The sequence below is a fragment of the Triticum urartu genome, chromosome 3 (assembly GCF_003073215.2).
Source record: "Triticum urartu cultivar G1812 chromosome 3, Tu2.1, whole genome shotgun sequence".
NCBI classification, from domain to species: domain Eukaryota; kingdom Viridiplantae; phylum Streptophyta; class Magnoliopsida; order Poales; family Poaceae; genus Triticum; species Triticum urartu.
The window spans coordinates 664,897,014-664,907,491 of record NC_053024.1 but is presented as its reverse complement, the minus strand read 5'-3'; the positions used below and the strand labels follow the sequence as shown (position 1 = coordinate 664,907,491).

The following is a 10,478-nucleotide window of genomic DNA, read 5'->3' as shown; positions in this document are numbered from 1 at the left end:
CGTCCGAGTCAGCGCGTGGGCACGCGCTCACTGGCCAGCGTGGCACCTGACGGGCGGGCCCAACCGGTCAGACTCCCTATCAATACGTATAAAACACACTTTTAGCCTCTTTTGCAACGTCTCGCCTCAAACTTGGTACTAACACGTAAAAATTACCAATCTTGGTACCAATCTGCTTCCAATGCCCTAATTGTGCTACTTCTGTGCAATTTACTCCTAGTTTACACTTGATCACTTCATACATGCCATTGAGCTTTTGCGTCCTGTGTCATCCCGTCAGCTTTGTGACCACCAGATTCTCTAAGCACTAGAATAATCATGGCATCATGCCACCAGCTAGACACAAAGCAAGATAACTGAAAGACAGCAAGCATCACTTCTTTTTCTCTCAACTTTTTCAAAGATCACACACACATTCCTTGTCTCTCCTCTCTGCCTAATCCCTGGGTACTCTTACACCCCAGAATTAACCAGCTACAATGTGAGAAGAGAAGACACTGGAACCGATTCTTCTTCCTTCTCTTCTTCTTCCTCTTACCTCTGACCCTAATTAATAACAAGACATAATTAAGCAAGCATGGTAGCACAAAGCATTACATATCCTTAATTCGGACATAATCTTCTCTTGCATGTTGCATCTTGCAGCTCCAAGGAGGTTAAGCAAGGTTGATCGTGCATGGTCGCCTATCGATCGGTGTCGAAGAAGCTCTTACCTTCGAGCTTCCTCTGCCTCTTCACCCTAGCAATGAAGTCATCCACCCTCTTCTCTAGCTCCCCCCCCCCCCCCCCCCCCCCCCCCCCCCCCCCCGCGCTCCTCCTCCTCCTCCTCTTTTTCCCTTTCCTTCTCTCCCTCCCAAACTGCTTCAACCGAAGCACACTGATTAGAGAACGCCACCATGGTAGTAGTCGTCTTTGTGGTCATCGGCATGGCACTCCTCTTCACGTACTCCTCGTGGATGTTGTCGACATCCATGATGGAAGCGGGCTGGCTCTTCAGAGCTAGCCTAGACTGGGCGATGAGGAAGGCGACGATGAGGTTGTCGGCGACGAAGAGGCACTTGGGGCTGAGTAGGAAGGCCGTGGCCAGGTCAGGGAGGGTGGTGAGGACTGGGGAGGAAGGTGACGAGGAGCAAGCAGAGCCTAGGAACCAGGCAAAAACATGTTTTAGAGCACCTGCTCTCAGGCCCTTCTTATCTAGCCATCCATTCCCCGCATGGCGATTCGTGTAAATACATTTCTTTTTTTGTTCCTCTCATATAGAACATGTCTTGAAGTCAAACCTTTGTAGAACGACAAAGCTTTCTAACTAGAATCTAGGATAACACTTTTAGATTTTTTGGTCAAACATAAATATACAAAATAAGTTTTGTTTGATTAAAAAAATTATTTTTAGTATTTATGTCAGACCAAAGATTCTGAAAGATTTATCCTAGATTATAGTTAGAAAGCTTTGCCACAAGCTTTGCCGCACTGCAAAGGTTTGAACTTCAAGACATGTTCTATATGAGAGAAACAAAAGGGAGATAATTTCATGTAGAAAGTTAGTTGATGGCATAGATCTTAAAGCGACATTGAAGGGTCAGCCTAGCAGGGCCGGGGTTTAGGTGCTCAAAAAAATCTGCGTCCGGGAACCAGGCAGGGCTGGTGAGCAGCAGGCAGAGGAAGCCACAGGTGGGCATCAGGTACGGTGCGAGGGTAGGGAGCAGCTGATGCTGCTTCTTGTTCCTCCTGTACTTCCTCATGCCCCTGATCTTCTCTATGTTTTTTTGCGGGGAGCAGCTGATCTTCTCTATGCTGACGGGGTCCATTTTTTGGACTGCAGTTGAGTAGTCAAGCTCTTGCAATGGACTGCACACAAGAGACCTGATGAGGCTCAAGAAGCTATGGCCGCAATGAGGGGGGATGCTGGCCATGGAAAGGCAGAAGAGAGGGGCCAACCAACCATGCAGGGACACAGATCTTCGCAAGAACGAACTGCCAGGTTTCACATTTTACACGAATGTCATCTGGTGATTAAATTTTACAAGCTAAGAAAACATTTGTCAAAGTTTCACACAAAAAAGATTTCATTTTTTGAACCTTTTCTGTTTTTATTGTACACCTGAGCTCAGGATTAGAACATCACTTTCGATATATTGTGCAGTACTATCGCCTGTCCGAATCAGCAGCCGGAAAAGCGCTCCCCGGCAGCATCTACAAGTGGTTGGGGTCCCATCACTCGTGATAAAACCACCACTCAGAATAGTACCCTCCGTATTTATATTTAACTCAAAACCCACTGCATCTTTTGGTCTTGCGCCATTGATAAATCCCAAGAAAAAAAGCTGCATGTGCATATGCAGATATGCTGATATGCAGGCAGTCGGTAGTCTTTTTTGCCACTATTATGATGCCTGCACATTCAGCATTGCGTGTGATCTTATTATTTTACTGTTGACATTTGAAATGAAAAGGGAGAAAGCCTTTGGATCAACACCTGCGTCACCTTTTCATGTCTCCTCTTTTAGTTCTTGCTGGCAGGATAATATAGCTATTATTATTATGATGGCTGAACAATCAGCATTGCGTGTGATCTTCTTATTTTATCAGTAAAGAAAGAGAAAAAAAAGCTTTGGATCAACAACTGCGCCATTTATTTATGTCTCCTCCTTTACTTCTTGCTGGCAGGATAATGTGACTACTAATATTATCAATGGAAGTATGAAACCATGACTCTACTTTTAATTCTTGCTGGTAGTACAATAGAACCATTATTTCCATCACTAATTTTCCGGATTATTTACTGTGAAAGGGCGACCGGTCATTTAGCAGCTGATCTGAAAGTACATTCATGCATGTGTCAACCTCTAGTTTACACTTGATCACTTCATACATGCCACTGAGCTTTTGCGTGCGTCCTGTGTCATCCCGGCAGCTTTGTGACCATCAGATTCTCTAAGCACTACAAATTATCATGGCATCATGCCACCAGCTAGACACAAAGCAAGATAACTGAAAGACAATAGGCATCATCACTTCTTTTTCTCTCAACTTTTTCAAAGATCACACACACATTCCTTGTCTCTCCTCCTCTCCGCCTAATCCCTGGGCATTTGCTACGCCTCAGAATTAACCAGCTACATCGTGAGAAGAGAAGACACTGGAACCGGTTCTTCTTCCTCCTCCTCTTCTTCTTCCACTGACCCTAATTAATAACAAGACATAAAAAGCAAGGATGGTAGCACAAAGCATTACATATCCTTAATTTGGACGTAATCTTCTCTTGCACGTTGCATCTTCCAGCTCCAGGGCAAATCAGATCATGCATGGTCACCTATCGATCGGTGTCAAAGAAACTCTTGCCTTCGAGCTTCCTCTGCCTCTTCACCCTAGCAATGAAGTCATCCACTCTCTTCTCCAGCTCCTCCTCTCCCTGCTCCTCCCCCTCCTCCTCCTCCTTCTCCTTCTCTCCCTCCCAAACTCCTTCAACCGAGGTGCCATGATCGGTGAACACCACCGTGGTAGCTGTCGCCTTAGCGGTCATCGGTGCGACGCTCCTCTTCACGTACTCCTCGTGGACGTCGTCGACATCCACATCGGAAGCGAGCTGGCTCTTCGGAGATAGCCTAGACTGGGCGATGAGGAAGGCGACGATGAGGTTGCCGACGACGAAGAGGCACTTGGGGCTGAGCAGGAAGGCGGTGGCCAGGTCCGGGAGGGTGGTGAGGATGAAGGAGACGAGGAGAGAGCACAGCCTGGGGAACCAGGCAGGGCTGGTGAGCAGCAGGCAGAGGACGCCACAGGTGGCCACCAGGTAAGGTGCCAGGGCAGGGAGCAGCCGCTGCTGCTTCCTGTTCCTCCTGTACTTCCTCATGGCCCTGATCTTCTCTATGCTGATGGGGTCCATTTCTTTGGACAGCAGTCAAGCTCCTGCAATGGAAAATGTATGCAGCTGAAGAAGCTGGTGTGGAGGCCTGAGGGGGAGGCAGGGTGGTGAAGGGTTTTATATGTGGCTTGAGAGGGGGGCTGGCCATGGAAAGGCAGAAGAGAGGGGCCAACCAACCATGCAGGGACATAGATCTCTATCCTACTGGTGGTAGAGATGCATGATGCTTTTGCACTTTGGGATTTCATAAACAAATGAATGAAATTGGTGTGTTGTGGGTGGGGGCATTTCTCTGTCAAAAAAGATATATGGTGGCTGTCTGCCTTCTCTTGCCCCTCTCTTTTCCTTTCCCTCCCTTGCTCTGCTTTTGGCCCCCTTTGCTCTCTCATGATCCTGATCCCTGGACTTTTGGTGACCTGGATTTATACAACTTTGGATGCCTCCAAAACTCCATGTATTCAAGCTCTTGCTCACTGCAGATGATCTACAGTAACAAGCTGTCACAAAACATGTAGAATTAATCACTTAAATGGACATGGATAAGCTTCACAGGCCACAGCTATGTCATGTACCAATAGTTGGCAAGTATGACCTCTCTGGCAGTTATGAACTCATGGTAGAGGATGGATGATTCACCTTCAGAACCAGTAGTGGCAAGGGTTGCTGAAACTTTCTGCTCATGTGGTATGCATTCTAGAAACTAGACCCTGGTGGTACAGACGTACAGTTGGTGCAAGTGCACATGAAGTTGTTGGTTTGGATTCTCTAGAAGAGGTCCTTGTGTCAGGAGGTCATGTTGCCATGACCAAGTGCTCAACTGTACTTCCAGTCTGGAACTCAAACCCAACAAGTTGGTAATTAGCAACTTTAGTGAATTTGCTATGAAAGCAGACGATCGTACCGAGTCGCATAAATAGTACCAAGTTGCGTAGTAAACTCTGACCGAAAGGGATCATCATGTGATAAAAGGGCAATGGCTTTCAATTAACTGGTGGCCTAAAGAAACAAAAGACCGGTTAAGCAAGAAGCCAAGATTAATACACAACAGTCTACGACGCTAAAAAGTTTCTACCCGAATATGTTTGCACTAGGACCATCTGAATCATATAGTAGCCTTTCAGTAACCATGTTCCATGTTTTCCTCTAGTAAACTAATGCAACACGGGGGTTCAAGTTAGATCCTGAGATCTTGTGTTTCTATATCAAATCAAAGGTAAACTGAGGAGGTGAGGATTAAGAACTGTATACTCTCCTAATTTCATAGAAAGGATGTCTTCTATCTATGACCGTCGCATCGTTCGAACACGGAACATCCAACACAAACTTGTCGTCTTATACCAAAACAGTCTGCAAGTTGCAACTACCGCTTGCGTCAAATAACCGAAGACTTGATGGCTAAGGAAAGATGGGGTTAGGCTCACTTCAGTCCAGTCCAACAAACACTAGTGCAGTGCAGTAGTGCCCATTATCTCCTTCCCCCAAGGACCCAGCTTCTCTCTTTAACAAGACTGGTGAGGTGCCTGTTAATTGAGTGCAAGTGTGCCAGTGTGACTGATCAGTCTTGACTCTTGGGCATTGGGCAAGCCACCAAGTAGGCACCACAAAGGTGTTTGTTTGTCCCTGCAATTTGCCTGTCATGGCAATATGCCATGCATTGCAAGACAGGAATGGTTCTGGAATTATGGTCTCCACACCAGCAAAATGCGCTTTACTCTCATAATTGAGCAGATGAAAGGAGCCCAATGCTTGACAAAAGATTATTATTAGCAGTTGGTGGATCCATATTAGCTTTACTATTATGTGGTGTGGAGTGTGGAGTCTGTGTGAAAAGGAAGAACTTGAGGTAAGCATGGCTGCATGGGTGATGGCTGGATGATTCCATTGGTGCCCTCCTACCCTGAAACACAAAGTTCTCTCTTGAAGTCCATTCATGGGGTGAAGGTTGGAAGTGCTTTCTTGGTTATTAGCTTTGCCCGCTCTCTTTAGATGAACAAGGCTCTTTCAACAATGCAGAGAAGTTCCATCCCCCAATTAGAAGATCCTTGAGATCTCACGAGCTTCAGACGCAGGATCTGCACCTAACAGATGATTCTTCAAGTGCTTTAGCTATTGGTGCAAGGCTGCAAGCCCGTATCTACACTTTGTTATATACATTATCTAGGGGGACTAAGGTAGTTACAAGAAAATAGACAGGGGCACATCAAGGAATTCTTCATCTCATTCCTTATTTGTAGTTTTACACTAAAATCCAGTGTTAAGCAGCTCTATACAGCAAACAAATGGAATTATGCAAATGGGATTCTTGCAAAAAATATGTATGGGTTTTAGTTTTTATGCCCACTATGTATTACTGTCAGCAAGAAATGACTGAAATTAATTCAATAAAGTTGCATCGAGCAGGTCAACACTGTCTTCTACACCGTGAACAGACAACCATTTTCATGAATTTGGTTTACAGAATCATAGTAGAAAAACTCATGCTTGCCAGGTCAATTCTGATATTTATGAGAAAAAATATATGGATAATACGCTTAGATCTCAGTAATAATCTACTCAACAAAGTAGATCACGCAAAATCACTGATGGATATGCATTCTAGAAATCAACCATCATGAAAAGAACATTTGAAAGGTCCTAGAAATGTGACAAGAGATAAAGAGATGGCACCAAGGGCTCGGTGAATCTGCAGTACAGCCATTTCAGACACTGCACATGCTTAACTCATCTAAAGTTATTGGTTTCCTAAGGTTATTGACCCAATGTATGGCAACAGATCATATTGTTGCATTACTTTAATGAACTTTGATGCCAAGGGTGAGGGTAATGAAGCAGTATTTTATTCTGCAAGTTGCATCATTATCATCGGCATATGTAACTGGGAAAACAAACTGTGACTTAAAATGTGTCAGATGGCTCCCAATACTGTGTTAATAGGCCCTGTCAGCATGGTAATCTTTGGGTGTCAAAAGAGACCACGACACATGATTTTAGACTTATTGGTACCATGCAATGCCAATACTGATTCCTTTTCAAGATTCCACACGCGAGAAGCATATGGGGACACTGAAAGAGCAAAAAGATCCAGTAATTGACATACTTTGTGTCCCTCTCCATCATCCAACTTGCACAAAGCTTGTCGAAAAACATGGTGGGCTCTCAATAATGCTTGTCTTGGCACCATCGTTCACCATTGCTGCTAGCTCCTGGGTTATAGGATGGCACAGAGAAGAGAGAGTAAACAAGGATCATGCTTCTTGATTCCATTGCCCTTTCCTTTTCTTTGTGTTGTTTCTTTGATGAAGACTTGTGGCCTTAGAGTCGAGAAGGCAACAAAAGGGTCCCATCTACCCTTTGGTAGGCCAATTTTATTTGACAAAAAGCCCACCTGAGCTCTATCATGCCCCTCCATGCTTTGCTTGAGCATGGCTGATAGACTAAACCATGAGACACAAAAGAGGGGCCAAAACACTATAGAAATGCCCCTTTCTATATTTCTTGTTGGGCAGATAATCAGCACCTAATCCATAAGGTTCCATAAAACAAAACCTAAACTTCCTTGTTTTATCTCTAATAATTAGGTGTGTGGCGTATTTGCTGCCCTATGAGACACAAAAGAGAGGCCAAAATACTAAAGAAATGCACCCTTACTATATTTCTTTGTTGGATAGATAATTAGCACCTAATCCATAAGGTTCCATAAAACAAAACCTAAACTTCCTTGTTTTCTCTCTAATACTTAGCAGAACTAGTGTCTGCTACTACTATTTTTGCCTTTTTGTTTTCACCAAATGTAATGTTACCATCTCTAAATATTGACAAATCAATTTACTTTATCAGAAATTTATGTTTCTCAAGGTAGCCATAATAGACATAAATGCAGGGAATCTGGTTGTCTTGCATGCACCAACTAGACTAAAACCGTTTAGATCCCTACACACCAAAAGAAACTTTTCTGCAAAGGGAGCCTCTGGAAAGTCACTCCTAATACGACCTTAACCAGATAACACACCCCAGTAATGATTGTTTGGATTCATTGGCACCATCACAATATTACGTGGAGTTTGTGGGAAGTTGGCCTAACTGTTCCCGGAAGTGTAATATCCCGAAAACACAATATAGACAGGACACAGCTAAAATTTAAAATGAAGCTGGAGTGCTGAACTTGCATTCATCTTGCAGTTGATGATTTACATTTGAGAAAGATTTGTCAAGCATGGATTTTGTAAAAAGAGAAATACATTACAGTAAACCTATCAGCAGTCTGCATTGACCTCAACACTTGCATCTGCAGCTGCCAATACCAATTCTGGTTCATAAGTTCCCTCTGCTCTGGCCTTCAAGCGTTCGCGCTGCAAGCGGAAGTTCTCTCTCTTCCTTGCTCTGTAACTGTTTGGGTTCTCAGGCTGTTTCTCATATGGGTAGACGCTTACCTGTAAAAGAAAATAACAGCATATTCATATATCTGGTATTCCGCTGAAACCCAACTAGATCCAGTAACTAGTGACTCTGACCTTTTTCCTGTCCGGTCCATATTTCTCAAACTTGACAAGTCCATCAATCAAGGAAAAGAGGGTGTGATCCTTGCCCATTCCAACATTATTTCCAGGATAAACCTGAAAAGTTCAGCATACATGCAAATAAGAAAACGCAAAACATGGAGACACGTTTGGTTGCGGCTTATAAAATGTGCACTTTTCGTACACCAATGTGAACCTACTTTATGAATAGTGCATGGTCTCAAAAGACCGAAAGTCATGTTAAACTCACGGTTCAGGTAAATAGCACAAAAGTTGGGAAGGAAATTGCATTTGCACACTGAATGATCACTCGGAACAGATAAAATTACTATGTACACAGAAAGTACTCCCTTTTTTTCTGCCCTTGCAGAATTTAGACTTGGTAGATATCAGTGCCCATTGCTTCTGAAGAGTGTAGTAATTCCTTTTTCTAGAAAGTGGAAGCTTTATTGCCCCGGCTCTGCATCGATGATGCATAAAGCCAATTTATTACAGGAGTACTATGCGCTCCGAAAGTACTATTGTCTGCCCTTTCAGAATTTAGACTTGGTGGATATCGGTACCCACGGCTTCTGAAAGAGCATAACTAGAGGCCACCATACTTGCAAGCTTGTACTACATGTGGCCATGTAAAGAGTGACATACTCCCTCCGATCGGAAGAAAGTGTCCCAGCTTGAGCGGAGGGAGTAGCAATTAAAGTCTCTTTACAACATGGTCATCGCCATGGTTTTATCTAAACGAATGAATAGTCATGCCACTCACAACATGGTCATTGCCAATTTACCACCACATAGTCATGCACTCATGCCATTCACAAGTACTCCCTCTGTTCCAAAATAGATGGCTCAACTTTGTACTAACTTAACAAAGTTGAGTCATCTATTTTGGAACGGAGGGAGTATGAAGTAAGCATTCAACCAAGATAACATGAATATAGCAGCTTCTAAGCTGCTACCTGCAAAATGATTAGCTGACTAGTGACTACAGATCACAGGTGTGAGTTCCTTTTGAAATGAATGGATGATGCTTGCAGTAGTATACAGCTAAAACAGGGACCAAACATTATACTCTGAACAAGTAGGTTCGTACTTTTGTCTGACAGAAAAAACTGAAAATGTGGACAATGCCAGAGCCAGCAGGAACCGCTGAGCGCCGCAACGACGATGACAAGCACACCTAATCTAAGCCCTGTCATTCCCTGACCTGTAGTATACACAGTCTTGCCTCACCACAATCCAATCTCCACAAATCCCCTAGCACTGAAAATCAATTTCGTATCCCGAAGTACTAGTACCGCACAGTATTTAGTTTTTAGTTATGTACACTAGCATTTCACCGGAATTCCCCATTGTGCACCAGTCAGAAGCGCCTTACTCACTGACAGGAGCCGAGAGCAAGCGGGAGGGAGAATGGACGGGGCGTACAGACAGACAGGAGCAGAGAGGGAGACCTTGGTGCCGCGCTGGCGGATGATGATGGCGCCGGGCTTGGCGAGCTGGTCGCCGTAAATCTTGACCCCGAGGCGCTGGCCCTTGGAGTCCCTGCCGTTCTTGGTGCTTCCGGCCCCCTTCTTGTGCGCCATCTGGATGGTCAGCCCGCGCGCCGGCAGCGTCGCCACGCCCACGCCCCCGGTGGTGCCGCCGGGGAGCGCGGCGCGGTCGCCGCGGAGGAAGGAGGAGGAGGACGCGAGGGACAGGCCCTTGAAGGCTCCCACCAGCGTGAACGCCATTTCTGTCGCTCGGAGAAACGCAGCAGCAGCAAGCCAGCAACGGCAGCAGACACTCTGCGCAGGGGAAAGAAGATGAGGTGATAAGGGTGGGGTCGTGGGCCGTCAGTGGGCTGAATGTACTGGGCTGCTCGCTAAGTTTGAGCCTGGTGTGAAGAGCGCTGCGCGCGCAGCTGCAACCCAGCAGGCCCTGGCCAGCAAGACCGAGTCCGTCCCCAAGCGCGCACGTCAGCAATGACGCCAGCCCTTGATCCCACCCGTCATTGAACCATACCCCCTCTCCCGCTGACGCCCGGACCGGCATGTCATCCCCGACCCCGAGCCGGTGTCCACCTCCATGGCGGAGTCCGGCCCGAGCACCGCCTCGCC

General features: G+C 45.5%; 2 protein-coding genes and 1 pseudogene across 2 annotated transcripts; all 3 read right to left on the bottom strand.

Annotated features, from left to right (window-relative positions):
- Positions 1-427: 427 nt before the first annotated feature.
- Positions 428-1,913, bottom strand: LOC125547130 (annotated as a pseudogene).
- Positions 1,914-2,988: 1,075 nt separating this feature from the next.
- Positions 2,989-3,980, bottom strand: LOC125545778. Its single transcript, XM_048709809.1, has one exon. The coding sequence runs from the start codon at positions 3,884-3,886 to the stop codon at positions 3,314-3,316; it is 573 nt and encodes a 190-aa protein (XP_048565766.1). The 5' UTR covers positions 3,887-3,980; the 3' UTR covers positions 2,989-3,313.
- A 4,021-nt stretch (positions 3,981-8,001) lies between these two features.
- On the bottom strand, positions 8,002-10,178 carry LOC125545776 (50S ribosomal protein L27, chloroplastic-like). Its single transcript, XM_048709807.1, has 3 exons — positions 9,834-10,178; positions 8,377-8,478; positions 8,002-8,295 (listed from the first exon to the last, which is right to left on the bottom strand). Exons 1-3 carry the CDS (start codon positions 10,110-10,112, stop codon positions 8,119-8,121), a joined length of 558 nt encoding a protein of 185 aa, XP_048565764.1. The 5' UTR covers positions 10,113-10,178; the 3' UTR covers positions 8,002-8,118.
- Positions 10,179-10,478: the final 300 nt, after the last annotated feature.

Bases quoted from the DNA above. Each gene is read 5' to 3' on its own strand.
- LOC125545778 (XM_048709809.1), bottom strand. From the start codon at position 3,886: ATGGACCCCATCAGCATAGAGAAGATCAGGGCCATGAGGAAGTACAGG.
- LOC125545776 (XM_048709807.1), bottom strand. From the start codon at position 10,112: ATGGCGTTCACGCTGGTGGGAGCCTTCAAGGGCCTGTCCCTCGCGTCC. The intron at 8,479-9,833 runs GTCTCCCTCTCT...TGAACTTTTCAG, and splicing joins TCCGCCAGCGCGGCACCAAG to GTTTATCCTGGAAATAATGT. The intron at 8,296-8,376 runs GTCAGAGTCACT...TTTCTTTTACAG, and splicing joins ATGGACCGGACAGGAAAAAG to GTAAGCGTCTACCCATATGA.